The following is a 15,004-nucleotide window of genomic DNA, read 5'->3' as shown; positions in this document are numbered from 1 at the left end:
TATTGTAGAGTCTTTGCCGCAGGTAGAGCAATGGTGCATTGAGGGAGACTTCAACATGTTGGAGGACCCCTCTGATAGGATTGGAGGTAGCCATACTTCAGTGCATGGAGTTGAGCTGGCAGCCTTGGAGAGGTTATGTATGACTCTGCAGGTTTCAGATGTGTGGCATCATTCTAGCTTTGTGAGGCCCTCGGACAACCTTCTCTTGTTTAGACCGCAGAGTGGGAGGAGTGAATATATCTCGGATAGGTGAGCTCGCTACTGCTGCCCACCTGCGCACGCCTAGCTTCACCCCCCCCCCCCCCCCCCCCCCCCCCCCGCTCGCTGCCTCTCCCCCTTTGCCCTGTAGCCCTCCCCCGCGTTGCCTCTCATCCTGCGCCGCCCGCTGCCCTCTGCCGCCCGCTGCCTGCCTTCCCGTCACCCCCTCCTCCTGCTGCCGCCAGCGTTTCCGCCCTCCCCTACCCTTCCCCCCCCCCGTCACCCCCTCCTCCTGTTGCCGCCAGTGTTTCCGCCCTCCCCTACCCTCCCCCCCCCCCGGCGTTGGTTTCTCCCCGTCAACCACTGCAGTTCGGCCTCCTCGGCATTGCTTCATTTTTTGGGGCAGTGTCTCCTGCGCCTGATTGCAGCGTCCACCCGTCGACCTATTCTTACGACACAGCAATAGACACAGATGGAAGCTCCAGCTTCGCCACAGAGGGACTCGCCAGAAGCCCCCTCGCCCGACCCCGCTGAGCCCACCATTCGACTTGCTCTATCGCCGACAGAGTAAGCGAGCCTAGCCGTTGAGGTAGAGCGTTTGCATGCGACTTCGGTCATCCGCAAAATTCTCGGCACCCGTCCTAGCAGAGAACTGCGAGACCCTCTCCAGGCCCGCCTTCTAGCAGAGGTGGGCAAGATCTTGGATGTCCAGATTCTCGAACGGGGGTACTATCAGATTGAGTTCGAGACCTCCGAGATGGCTTCCAAGGTCATAGCTATGAGTCCACTGGCCATCTGAGCATCACGCGCCCACTTTCGATAGTGGCGACATGGTTTTGACCCGACTTCGGATGTGCTAGTAGAGGAGGCAGACATCCCCATCTCAGTTTGCTTTCCGGGTTTACAGAGGGAGTACCTACCACTTCTTTCCAGGATTGGCTCCGCCATCGGGACTGTCCTGGAGACACCTCGTATGGAAGCATCAGTAGCTACCGAGGCTTCTGGCATCCCCTCAGTTCGAGTTTTGGTCAGAGATACCCACACGCTCCCGAAGGTCATCCTTCTGCCTCGAGTGAGTGGGGGTTGGTTTAGACAGAGTGTGGAGTACTCGGGCCTCCCGAACCAGTGTTTCATTTGCAGATAGATTGGCCACCTAGCGAAGGCCTGTCCACGGAGGAGGCCACGACCTGCACCTCAGCCTCAGCCCCAGCCTGCCAAGGCTGGGCCGCAGCCACAGTCAGCGGCACAGCGCACAGATTCAGAGCCACCCTCCGAGCCTGGGGCTCCAGCGGAGGAGGGGTGGCAGCAGGCCCGTGGCCGTCGACGCCAGGGGCTACAGCGACAGCCTGGCACTCAGAGTGGCCCTCAGGTGCCTACTCAGCAGCAGTGGGTTCCCACGGGGAACCGCTTTGGTCCTCTTGAGCAGGAGGAGTCCCCTACGCAAGCCTCCACCTCCGCTTCACCCTCGACAGCCGCCCCCCCTTCATATTTCCCCTCCTCCTCCTCATACTCGCCCCCGCCCTCTACTCCTGTCGCCTCTCCACCTCGCCCCTCTACCTCTGTCGCCCCACCTCCCCCCCCCCCCCCCCCCCCCCCCCCCCCCCCCCCCAACTCCTCCCCCGCCTCTTGCTCCAGTTCCACAGTCGGCTCAGGAGACTGGTCCCTTGCCGGCGGCTAGGAGATCTATTGGCAGCGCCTTTGCCACGAGTCGCCTAGCGAGAGAGGGTCAGCCCTTCCTGTGGGCCCCTCTACAGATTCAGACATCTTCCCTTGTAGCTATCCCTCGTGGTTTGACGAGCATTGACCTCTGACGCCGCTGGGATTTCTTCGACTATGGGTTTACTCGCTTTCTCGGCGATTTCGTAGAAGACCACAAGGCAGCCTGCTTCAGGGTCCATGCTTTGTTCCTCGCCGCTAGGGAGACAGAGGCCCTGGACTCAGCAGTTGGTTTTTCCTTCCCCCTCTGTGGTAGGGCCGAGACAGAGTGGTCCCTCGACTCAGTGTTGGGATGGTTGCATACACAGGTTCGCGAGTTCTCTCATCACATGGGAGAACTTGGAGTTACAGATTTGCTACAGACTCTGTGGCCACTGGCCAAGTTTGCGGTGACACCCCCAGACTCAGTAGGATGTAGGCACATTGTGGTGTACTTTTTTGCTGATACGCAGTGTTTGCCTTGCTATGTATACATTCATGAGGACTCCCTGACAGAGGAGGTTGCTGGATGGGCTTCTCAGATGCTTGGATCAGAGGGGTGTCAGCTTTGTACAGATAGGCTCATAGTTAGGTGCTTTTGGCAGGAGGTAGAGGTGAGCGCTTCATGCTCACACGCTCGGTCAGACAGGGTTGTCCTCTTGCCCCCTTTCTCTTTCTGTTCTATGCGGAGGCGATGAGCAGATTTTTGGTGTCACAGCAGGTTGGTCAGAGGGGCTTGGCACTCCCTATTCGGGGAGATGAGCTATTGGACGCTAAGTTTGCCGATGACTCAGCCTTGTACTTAAGAGGGCCAGGAGGCCAACCTACACAGATGTGAGCAGGCTTTGGAGACCTTCTGTTGTGCATTGGGCGCACTGATCAACTGGAGAAAGACAATGGCTTTCTCGGTTGGCAGTGCTTCTGTGCCAGATTGGATGCCAGGAGAGGGTTTCAGGTGGATTCCCCCAGGGACTGCATTTCTTGGGTTGTTAGGTTGGTTTGGACTTGTCCCCCGAGCAGCAGATTGCTCCTCTTCTCCTCTCCATCAGGAGAAAGCTGTTACATTGGAGCTCAGCACGACTTTCGCTGGCTGGTAGAGTAGTAGTTGCCAACCAGGTGTTGTTGGCGACTATGTGGTACATCACTTCTTGCTGGATCTTCTCGAGTTCTTGTATCAGCCAGGTAGAGAGGCTGATCAGGAACTTCCTTTGGTCAGGTTGTGACACTCAGATTGCTTGAGCCAAGGTGGCTTGGTCGGTCATCACACTTCCTTGTTCTCAGGGAGGGCTTGGGATCATTGATCCAACACAGCAGAGCAGAGCCCTTCTTGGGAAGTTCGTAGTCAGAGGACTTCTTCCAGGAGAGGAGCCCTGGAAGGAGTTCTTGCTGCAGAGGCTTCGTGCTAGGGTGCCTCAGTCAGGAGGCCCCTGAAAACCTTCGACTAGATGGATCTTTACAGAGTTGCATCGAGCAGGAGACTGGAGGACCGCTTCGCTGTGAGTTTGCTTCGATCTTGGGAGCTCTTACGGCGTGACCTAGAGCAGAGACAACCGACGTGCACGGAGGAGCGCCTACGGCAGCCCCTCGTCTGGAACCCCATGGTTAGCACTGAGAGAGGCCACTTGGTTGGGAGTCGGCCTCATGTTTCTTGGGGTCCCATGGCAGCAGGTCCAGCGCGCTCTCTAGGTGACTGGCTAGAGTTCACAGGTTTGTTAAGAGGAGGTGCAGGGTTTCGAGCTACAGGGCATGAGAGGGGTGCAGAGCATGTGTCAGGACATCTCAGAGTCAGTTCCAGCTGAGTGGCTCACGCCTCTCGAGCCAGTAGCACCCCGGTGGATGGGAGCCTTCACACGACTGGAGGTTCTCATTTCAGTCAGGGCTTGCTCAGAGACTGTCCCAGTTCTGTTCTTCGAGCTTCAGGGTGGGGGACGATTACAGCGAGTTGCAGTAGAGGCCCCGCAGGTAGTAGAGTGCTGTTTCCAAAGGATCCGAGTTATGGGCATATGTGGGAGGACTTGCGTCATAGACCCTGACCCAGCAGCTCTTGAGACTGGACACTGGAGGCTATGGGCTTGGGAGTGTTGTCCACTGGCACGAGTACAGTGGGATCCTGGTAAGTGGCTATGGATGGACCCCTTCTCTTCTGCAGACCACCGAGGAGTCCCCTTCTTTCAATACAATGTTCGGCTTGGACGTCATATACTTGCAGCACAGAGAGAGGCCCACCCCGCTGCAACACGTCATTGGCAGGAGGTAATAAAAGCATGGCCTAACCCAAGAAATCTACATGAGCTAAGAAGCTTTGTTTGTATGTGCGCGTACTATAGACGCTTCATAGCAAAATTCTCTCGAGTAGCAGGACCACTACACGACGTAACTAAGAAGAACGTTAAGTTTGTATGGACTGCTAAGGAGCAAAATGCTTTTGAAAAGCTCAAAGAGAAACTTACTTCCCAACCAGTCCTCGTGCTTCCGGATTTCTCAAAGCCATTTGAGGTCCAATGTGATGCTTGTGGTGATTGCCTTGGGGCAGTTTTGGTTCAAGAAGGGCATGCCATAGCATATGAGAGCCGAAGGCTCAATATTGATGAACGAGTCTTGGGCATTTATGAGAAAGAGCTTTTAGGTGTTCTACATGCCCTAGACACATGGAAGCACTACCTATTGGGGACTCTATTTATCCTACGAACCGACCACCAAAGTCTCAAGTATTTCATGACGCAAACCAAGCTTTCCGACAAATAGATGAGGTGGGCAAATTTTCTTTCGCAATTTAATTTCCATATTGCTCACATAGCTGGTAAGCACAATCAAGTTGCTGATGCACTTTCACGACGACCAAAAGTTAATGCGGTGTCTATAGCTACTCACAATGATCTATCCTCTATGATAGATGAGTATGCTACTGACCCTGACTTTAAAGACATAATGTGAGCCCTTGCTTTGGGGAAGAAAGAGGAACCATTCATCTTGCAGGATGGTTATCTTCTCCACGGCAATAGGCTATGTGTTACCCATTCCCTTCGTGAGAAAGTTATGTATGAATCCCATGCTCCTCCATATGCGGGGCATAGAGGTATTCAACCTACTCTCCGAGGAGTAGAAACGTACTTCTATTGGCCTACCATGAAAGTGGACCTTTTATTGGCCTACCATGAAACGTACTTCTATTGGCACCTTTTGAGATCATTGAGGGAAGACCTAAAAGTCCCTTGCTACTCAAAGTACATGGGAAGATCTTCGCCGCCGATGAGTATAGCCGTGACCTACAAGAATCTTTTCAAAAGATTAGGGAGGCTATATCCATCTCTCAACAAAGGCAAAAAGCTGCTGCTGATAAGCACAGAAGAGCCTTAATGTTCAAAGAAAATGATTGGGTCTTACTCAAGTTTCCTAAGGCTCGATTAAGGCAAATGACGGACAAAAATCCTACAGGCCATCAAAAGTATTATGCTAAACTAGCAAAAAGATACTATGGTCCTTTCCAAATCTTGAAGCCCATCAATGAGACGGCTTATCAACTCAAGTTGCCCAACCATTGGCTCATACACAATGCCTTTCATGTAAGCCTACTTAAGCCCTACAAAGGAGAGCCACCAACTGAACCAATTATTGAAGACCCTCCCGAAGTTGAAGACCAAGAAGAGGTGCTACAACCCGAAGCTGTCCTTTGGCATGAAGACAAGGTACTACGACATGGTAAGATTATCCGACGGTATCTTATTAAGTTCAAAAATTATCCTTTTGAAGATGCTAGATGGATGCAAGGAGTACAGCTTAAGGATAGTATTAACCTTGTCAATGCTTACAATGCTACATTAGAGTAAGCAAATGTACAAATTTCTTTTAAATAACTCATGTTTTTGTCTTATAAGATTAGTCCTCTTGTTAATTGTGCACAAATTTAACTAGTATGCATGCTTAGAATCATGTTTGTGATGACGACATCTCTCAAACACCAAGTAGAATTTGTCACTCTACTTTGGGAGAATGAAATGGACTAAAGAGCAGACATGCTTGCGGCAGCTATGTCTCCCAAGCACCAAATGGATTAGTCATCCATCTTGGAAAGATGTCGTAGGGTAAAAAGGGATCCTCTACCCGCTAAGTAAGATTGACTAATGACTAAGACTTTATCTCTTCTACCTCATAGTCGAGGACGACTATGATTTCAAGAGAGAGGTAATGTCATAAAATCTAATATCTAACCAACCCAAATGATTTTCTCATATTAAATTGATCACTTAATGTGGGAGAATAAACGAGAACAAGTGTTAAGATATAGATATGTGCTTATAGATCTATCTCAACACGGGGCCAATGGTAAAGGGGCCCAAATGAGAGATGGTCTATCAAAGAGCAAGGCTAACCAATGGAGCATAAGACCTTAGGGATAGCTTCATTGAAGACCTCCAATAATGTGTGTAAAAGTCCTTTGACCTTAGGTAAGCTAGGGCTGAGCTTTAGGCGAGAACCCGGCCCAAGCTCGAGGTGCTTGTCGTGCTTGAGCTGCTTGTCATGCTTGAGGTGCTTGATTAAGGTGCTTGAGGTGCTTGATCTGCTACATGCTTGAGGTGCTTGACTTGCTACTTGATTAAGATGCTCGAGGTGCTTTGACATGCTTGCCTGAGATGCTTGTGGGAATACACTCTAGTCCAAGTGCTTAGTCGTGCTTGATGACTAAGGTGCTTGAGCAACAAAAGTCAAAAGGATCTCTACAAAGAGGGGGGCGAGCCCTTTTTCTAGGGGCTAGAGAGAGAACACACACTCACCCCTACCTATGTTACCTTCATGAGATGCCTAAAGCTTATTGGTTGGCCACCCAAGGGGTCCAATAGTAAATTAGGAGATTTAATTAATTGATTTAGCATTTATCTAGCCCTCTCTCTTAAAGGGGAAAGGGGGACACTTGTCTCAAGGCTACCCCTCCTGCTTGTAATGCCTCCTGCTTATGATTGGCTAGGCCTGGAGGGGTCCAATGAGCTTCAAGCATGAGCTACAAGGGGGGGTCGACCCAAGCAAGCTAGGGGGTTGCTTAGGGGGTATACTCACCCACACACACTCACAAACACTCTCATTGTGTGCTATGCAAAGTGCAAGAGCTCCCTCTCCTTCTCCAAGCAAGTAGAGGTTGAGAGCCTACACCAACACTCTTGGCTATGGAGTGCAAATCCAACCAAGAGCCATGCTTCAATGCTTAAGCTTGCCATCTCCTTCTTCTTCATTACTATGCTATTATGTATGCTAGCAACAAGAGTATGATAAGTGAGGAACTAATTCTTTCTCCTACGAAATGTTTCTTCTTCCTCTTCCCTACCCTCATTCCCTGCTAGCTCTCTCCACCTTCGAAGGTGTTTGAGGTCTTGGGACTGAGGCTTGGGATAGTTAAAGCTTTCTTCAAGTTTATGTTATGTTTGTGATGCATGAAGCTTTCTATCTTCATTGCATCACCTAGGTCACAAGGAACACAAAGACTGTATTGTAACAAGTCTCTCTTAATGGGAGAAATCATAATACAAATGCCTATTGGAGGGGGGACCGGCTCCACATAAATCCGGTCCTCAACTGTTGTCATGTTCTCTAAATTCTCTCTCTTGCAAAAGTATTGTTCATGCCAAGTTAACTAATTGCTATGATTATGTTGCTATCTTCAATTATGTTCACCCGTTATGCTCACAAAGTTATTTCTCAAAAGTACTCTCATTAATTTCCGCTACTCTCAAGTTAAATAGGCCAATTCCATTACAGCGAGAGAGGAGGAGCAGTGTCTCCGACGAGGTGTTGATTCCTTGCAGAGGATGCAGGAGCAGCATCTAGACAGTCCTTGGCTGGAGGAGCAGTTGCAGCAGGCTCGCCAGGAGCTTGCCTGCACAGAGTAGAGGCGCCATGAGTTTGCTTTTCATCGACAAGCATCTCAGTGGATCCAGGTGGGTGACAGAGTGACAGGGGATTTCTTTGAGACAATAGGGCCCCGACATGCACATTCCAGGGTCAACCTGCTGAGGAGGCGTGACGGGTCAGTTGCTTCAGAGCCAGAGGACATGCGTGCAGTTGCTAATGACCTTTATCGTGACTTGCTGTCAACAGAGCCTCAGTCAGAGCATCAAGATGCATGCAGAGAGCAGGTGTGGGCATAGATGGCTTGCCTTGTGACTGAGCAGATGCGCCAGAGGCTTGAGCTGCCTCTTCAGTTAGAGGAGCTCCACGCCGCCCTTAGAGCACTTCTCCATGGTAGCTGTCCAGGTGAGGATGATTTGACTCCCAGCTTTTTCTTGGAGTACTGGGACTTGCTTGGCTCAGATCTCTGCAACGCTTTTCAATACATCCTACACATAGGAGAGATGCCTGACAGCATGAGTGAGGGCCTGATTTACCTCATTCCCAAGGAGGGTGGCTCCTTGGATGAGATTCGATAGTGGAGGCCCATCACCATCCTCAACTCAGCCTACAAAATTCTTTCCAAGGCTCTGAGTTTGAGGATTCAGCCACTTCTAGAGAGCATTGTACATGGGACACAAACAGTTTTTGTCAAAGAGCGTAGTATCCTTGACAACATCTTTACTTTTTGGGAGGCATCTGCCCTCGCGTGCCTCCGTGGTGAGTATCTGGTGATACTTCTTCTCAATTTTGAGAAGGCCTACGATAGAGTTGACTTGGACTCTTTGGAGGGCACTCTACGAAGGATGGGCTTCTTAGATGCCTGGATCAGAGGTGCGTCAGCTCTTTACAGACAAGCACACGGTCGGGTACTTTTGTCAGGTGGTAGAGGTGATCGTTTCATGCTCACACGTTTGGTCAGACAGGGCTGTCCTCTTGTCCCCTTCCTCTTTCTATTCTATGCTGAGGCAATGAGCAGGTTTTTGGTTTCACGGCAGGTTGGTCTATGTCGCTTAGCGCTCCCTATTTGGGGAGATGAGCTAGTGGATGGTGAGTTTGCCGAAATAGGGAGATGAGCTACTGGATGCTGAGTTTGCCGACGACTCAGCCTTGTACTTGGAGGGCCAGGAGGTCAACCTTCATAGGTGTGAGCAGGCTCTTGAGACCTTTTGTTGTGCATCAAGCGTACTTATCAACTGGAGAAAGACAGTGGCTTTCTTTGTTGGTAGTGCTCCTACGCCTGATTGGCTGCCAGGTGAGGGTTTCAGATGGATTCCCCCAGGGATTGTAGTTCGATACTTGGGCTGTCAAGTTGGCTTGGACTTGTCTCCTAAGCAGTAGATTGCTCCCCTCTTGTCCATCAGGAGGAAGTTGTTACATTGGAGGTCCGCATGACTTTCTCTGGTAGGCAGAGTTGTAGTGGCCAACTAGGTGTTGTTGGTTACTATGTGGTACATCACTTCTTGTTGGATCTTTTCGAGTTTCTGCATCAACCAGGTAGAGAGGCTGATCAGGAACTTCCTTTGGTTAGGGCACGATACTCAAGTAGCCCGGGCCAAAGTGGCCTGGTAGGTCATCACTCTCCCTTGTCCTTAGGGAGGGTTGGGGATCATAGACCCAACATAGCAGAGCACAGCCCTTCTTGGGAAGTTTGTTGTCAGAGAATTGCTTCCAGGGGAGGAGCCTTGGAAGGAGTTTTTGGTTCAGCGGCTTAGTGCTAGAGTGCCTTAGGCTGGAGGCCCTTGGCGACCTTCGACTAGATGGATTTTCACAGAGATGCGCAGAGTTGGCTTGAGCAGGAGATTGGAGGACCGTTTTGCTGTGAGTCTGCTCCGCTCCTGGGAGCAGCTGCGGAGAGGCCTGGAGCAGCATCGACCTACTTGCATGGAGGAGTGCGTGAGACAGCCCCTTGTTTAAAACCCCATGGTTAGCACTCAGAGAGGCCACTTGGTTGGTAGCAAGCCTCATGTTTCTTGGGGTCCCATGGCAGAGGGTCCAACACGCACTTTAGGTGACTGGCTAAAGTTCTCAGGCTTGTCAGAGGAGCTTCAGAGCATCCAGCTACAAGGCATGAGAGGGGTGCAGAGCATGTGTCAGGTTATCACAGAGGCAGTACCAGCAGAGTGGCTCACACCTCTCGAGTCAGTAGCGCCGAGATGGATGGGGGCCTTCACGCAACTGGAGGTTCTCATCGTAATTCGGGCTTGCTGAGAGACTGTACCCTCTCTATTTCTTGAGCTACAGGGTGAGGGTCGTTTACACCAAGTTTCAGTAGAGGCCCCACAAGTGGCCGAGTGCTGTTTTCAGAGGATCCCAGTTGTGGGCATCTGTGGGAGGACTTGTGTCATAGATCCCGACCCAACAGCTCTTGAGACTGGCGAGTGGAGGTTGTGGGCTTGGGAGAGCTGTTCACTGGCACAAGTGCAGTGAGATCTTGGAGAGTGGTTTTGGAGGGACCCTTTCTCCTCAGCCGACCATCCAGGTGTCCCTTTCTTTAAGTAAACTGTTCGATTGGGACATCACATACTGGTAGCACGGAGAGGAACGTTCTGCTGCAGCACCTCATTGGCAGGAGGAGGGTCTCACAGTTTAAGGTGCAACGGAAGTGAATGTTGAACTTTGCTCAAGATGAGTGCTCCGAACTGTGCTCAAGGTTCCTTTTACTTACAGAAGGGAGAGCCTTCCGTTCCTTTAGTGGGAGAGTGCAAAAGATCACAAACAAAGTGGATAAACACTGTGAATGAAGGTGCTGAGACTGAGAGAGAGAGAGAGAGAGAGAGAGAGAGAGAGAGAGAGAGAGAGAATACGACACCAGAATGTTGTCAAACCCTCCTCCTCAGGCCCCACTCTCTAATGGGAGAGTGGTATACTATTGATTGCACAAATCTCTACAATGCTTTGGACTTGCCGACGATGAGGACGACGACGAGACGGGGTGAAATCTGAAAATGCTAATGGCTGAAATTTGCAAATCTTAATTTGCTGAATTTTGATTGTATGTCGATGATGACGATGCGACGACGACGCGCTGAAAACGCAGATGCTGAAATCTGTGTTTTCCGGGCTGAATCTGCAAACTTCGGTGGATCTGACCGTGCGGCGAGGATCTGTTCGAGAAGGTGAGATTTGCGAGGTTTGGGGATTCTACTGCGGAGTCTGACTGCCGAAAGCTGACAACGCTGGTGCTTATGATGGTCTTGTCGCAGAGAATCTGCAAAACACTGTGTGGCTCTGCGGATCCAAAAACGCTAGGGCTGATCTGGTACTTGATGCAAAAATTTTGAGGGATTTGCTATGTCTGCTATCGCTAGGCTGCTGCAAACGCAAAATGTTGGAGTGAATCTGAACTTGAAGAAACGCTAGGCTTGTTCTTGAAAACGCTAGGTCATCCGCCGGGGGGGAGGGGTCTTGCTGAGAAGGTGCACTATTGGATGTCAGGTCCCTGCTGCCTCTTCTGCCAGAAATTGCTAGCACTAGGGTTTCTTATATATCTGCTTGTCAAAATTGCCCTACCCAGTTTCCCAACAAAAGTCACTTAAAAATAATAAGTGAAAATTGGCTAAAATAGGGAAAATAGGTCTATGTACTGTAAAAATGCTCCTGATGGGTTCTGATGGAAATCTGATGATCATGCTGTGTGCAACTAGAGGATATGCATCTATTCTAAGTGTCTGGACATGCACGGTCTGCGAACAGACTCACAAAAGTGCAAGAACACTTCCTAATCTAACATAACTGAACCCATGTCATGAAGTAGCTTGTCCACGTACACATAGGGTTAGATGTGCATGTGACACACAGCTGAGTTCTCGTCAGCTTTTTGGCGAGGTTGTGGGACTCCAGACAACAGTGGCTGGTTGCACATCGAGCTTAAGCAGTTGGGAGCTGGCTTGTACATAGTGGTCTCTCGGCAACATGCGCAGCTTGTGACCATCCTGTGGAGAGTCAGCATCACTGTCTTTGGGACTGTCCTTTGGCACAACAGGTTTGGCTTTGTGTCCTTCGGCTGATGCCAGCTCTTTCCACGACACGACAGTACACTTGGGGGGCAGCTGCTTGGTCCACTCTCACGGGCCCGGCACTTCAGTTTGAGCTATCCTCCACCAGTAGGATGATGATGATGTAGGGGTGTTGACCTACACTCCAGCGTGCTACAAAGCTTACTCCACAGGAGTGGTGCAGTGAGAGAGAGGAGTGTTGGGAGCTCATCTGCGGCCTGATGCTCTGGTTCATTTGGTGGGCCCGCTGCTTCCCGCATTTTTGAGGCTCGACTTGTACCACCAGCGGGGACAGCTCGAGATCTTTGGCTAGAGCTGATCCACACTCTCGGAGGACAGTTTGAGAGACTCCAGGGCAGCTTCGACCGCATGTGGGAGCGTAGAGAGGCTTTCCTTCGACTCTGGCGCCCTGGGCCTTTCTTCACCATGGTCCAGGGTGTGCTCAGATGGCACTACCGGCCACCTGTGTGGCTTTTCCCTCCTCCCATCTCTTGATTTAGCCTCATTGTACATATGTTGTTTTTTTATTGGGAGAGTCTCCCCCTTATGATTGTTGTAGCCCTCTTTAGTAGAGGTGGTTGTAGCCCCATGGGCAGTTATATTAACTAATAGAAGGATCTTTTTCTCGGAAAAAAAAACATCTCGAGGGCATAGTCCTCATGATAAAATGTACACACATATGTCGATCATCACAGAGGTTTGAAACCAAGAACCATAAAATATACAATCAATTATTATGTCATAAGAACAACAACAGGGATATCACGACTTTTGAAATACATGCAGAGGGACAACAAAATCCTCACGAAGCTTATCAAAAGGCTCTAGAGAAATAAGTGGTCTCCGGAGGTGGAATGTGGACACTTACAAAGGCATAGGAGATGGAGATCTTCCTTTTCTTCTTGAGCTTTCGAGAGCCCCACGTATCTGGCACACATACGTCGAGGGATCGTCCCAACAGCCACCCATACCAGAGCCACAAGAGCCTCGACCTACCATTGCCAGCTTCTTTACCCATTCGGTGGTAAAGGAAGCTAGCCACCCTCTTCAGCATGGACGTGTGGCTGACCAAAATGGGCGTAGAGGGTGAGCACCTCGTACATGGAGGATTCACTCGCTCCTTTTCTTGCACACCGCTTACCTGCCGAGTGGATGATGCACACCATTGTGCCTATTCACAAAGCAGGAGATTTGTTCGTTCTGAGAAACTACAAGACAATTATGGTTGGCCCTGTCTTGGAGAAGAAATGACCTTTAACTTTGTAGAAACAATCCCAAGAGACCTCAAAGATCAGAATGGGAGGTCTCAATACAGACAGAGATCAAAATAGGTATCTCTTTTGGTCACGAAATGGAAGAGGAGGACAAAGAAACCCAAGATCATATCATGGAGATAGATATCCTCAAGAAAGATCAAAGGAAGATTATTGTTTTTGCTGACTTGGAAGTTGGGAGAGTATGTTCATGGGGGTCAAAGACAAACAGGCAAATCTGGGTCTACCTTGAAAGGGGGAGAGTGGTCGTGCTATAATCGAGTTAAGTTACTGAAATTCTCTCTTAAAGGGCCTCTGGTATGGATTTTAGATGAACTTACTCCTGGTTAATGTTAGAGAAGCCAGGTAGAATGGGAATTGGGCAGTATACAGAGGAAGGTTGTTGTACGAGATTTCTTCAAGCCATAGTCATAGGGGACGCCCTTTTTTGGGCTTCCCATCCCCACTTGCCGTCCCGCCCTCTTTTTTACACTAAAAATCCATTTGAGCCCCGTCCCCTCTCCTCGGGACGCGTCCCTTGTGACTATGCTTCAAACGATTACTGAAATAGTACAGTGCTATCATATGTGGGATCATGACATCTAGTGTCTCTTTTGTAAGAAGATTGTGACATCATTTTGTAAAATGATCACTCACTACAATGTTAAGGTTTCGAGCTTTTTTTTTGGTCATTTTTAGTGCTAACTTTGCCACTCCGTTGTAAAATGTACTTAAATGATGTATGATTTGTCCTATAGGCCAACATCAGCCTCAGAAGAACATTAGTAGGCTCCCTCTTTCTTTCTTGTTCGTATATTATTACTTGTTTTTTGTAGGATGTATTAACTTTGGATAACTGTGCTCACCTTCATTTCTATTTCACGTTGACACAAAGGTTCTGAGAATTTGTGATCATATTGCAGGGTGCAGGCAACTCAACGCGCAGGTCGAGCTGGGCGTACAAGGCCGGGGAAATGTTATAGGCTGTACACAGAAACAATGTTTGAAAATGAACTAGCTGCAGTAACCGTGCCTGAAATACAACGGTCATCTTTGACCAGTGCTGTTCTTCATTTGAAATCATTAGATTTGAAGGAGGTCAATGTGCTGGAGTTTGAATTTTTGGACCCACCATCACGTAAGCTTGAACTGTTATAGTTTTCTTGTATATTTTTGTGTTAATGCGTGCACGCTCTCTCTCTCTCTCTCTCTCTCTCTCTCTCTCTCTCTCTCTCTCTCTCCTCACTTCTTTCTGTCTGTCAACACTTGTTGAAATGTCTTCCACTTTGTCTCCTTCTAGAGACGAGCTGAAGCCATTGCATACACATGGCATTCTTTCTAGCGTTCTTGTCACATCGTTGACCCCTACATAAAAAAGCCCTGAAATTCAAAACTCTGTCTCTCTCTCTCTCTCTCTCTCTCTCTCTCTCACACACACACACACACACACACACACACACACATAAGAGGTTGCTTTGCTGAGAAAATGTAGGCTATGGTGATAGCTTGCACCTCTCACACTTCTTCTTTGCTATTTTTAGGGTTTCGAAATTGTTTTTTGGCTGTTTTTAGGGTTTTGTCCCTGTTTCTTTGCTGTTTTTAGGGTTTTGAAACTGTCTTTTTGCTGTTTTTTAGGGTTTTGTCACTGTTTTTTATTGTTTTGAAGGGTTTTGTCACCATTTTGTTCTTTAGGGTTTTGCCATTGTTTTTGCTGTTTTTAAAGGTTACACAAGCGTTTCTTTCTTCTTGTATTTTTTTGTTGTTTTTAGAGTCCCTCTCTCTCTCTCTCTCTCTCTCTCTCTCTCTCTCTCTCTCTCTCTCTCATGGGAAGCATCGGAGAAGTGCCAACGGCTTCCCCCACGTGTAAGAAGACGCATCCATCGTTGGCCGCCCACAAAGCCTCTTTCATGCGAACAGGGAAGAGGATGTCGGCAATAGAGAAGGAAATGAGATAATGGAGAAACGAAGTGGAAGAGTGGAGGA

At 49.3% G+C, this 15,004-nt stretch overlaps 1 protein-coding gene across 3 annotated transcripts in view; it reads left to right on the top strand.

Moving 5' to 3' along the window:
* LOC147444687 (RNA helicase family protein) overlaps positions 1-15,004 on the top strand; it is a 132,499-nt gene that overhangs the window by 104,305 nt on the left and 13,190 nt on the right. For all 3 annotated transcript variants that reach the window (XM_086527227.1, XM_086527226.1, XM_086527228.1), the window contains one exon: positions 13,945-14,159. In XM_086527227.1, the coding sequence (XP_086383353.1) occupies positions 13,945-14,159 (215 nt within the window). The remainder of the gene's footprint in view (positions 1-13,944; positions 14,160-15,004) is intronic.

This window comes from Adiantum capillus-veneris, chromosome 13 (genome assembly GCF_014529385.1).
Source record: "Adiantum capillus-veneris isolate H3 chromosome 13, ASM1452938v2, whole genome shotgun sequence".
Lineage (NCBI taxonomy): Eukaryota > Viridiplantae > Streptophyta > Polypodiopsida > Polypodiales > Pteridaceae > Adiantum > Adiantum capillus-veneris.
The sequence above is the reverse complement of the archived record's forward strand: the minus strand, read 5'-3'. Positions and strand labels throughout refer to the sequence as shown.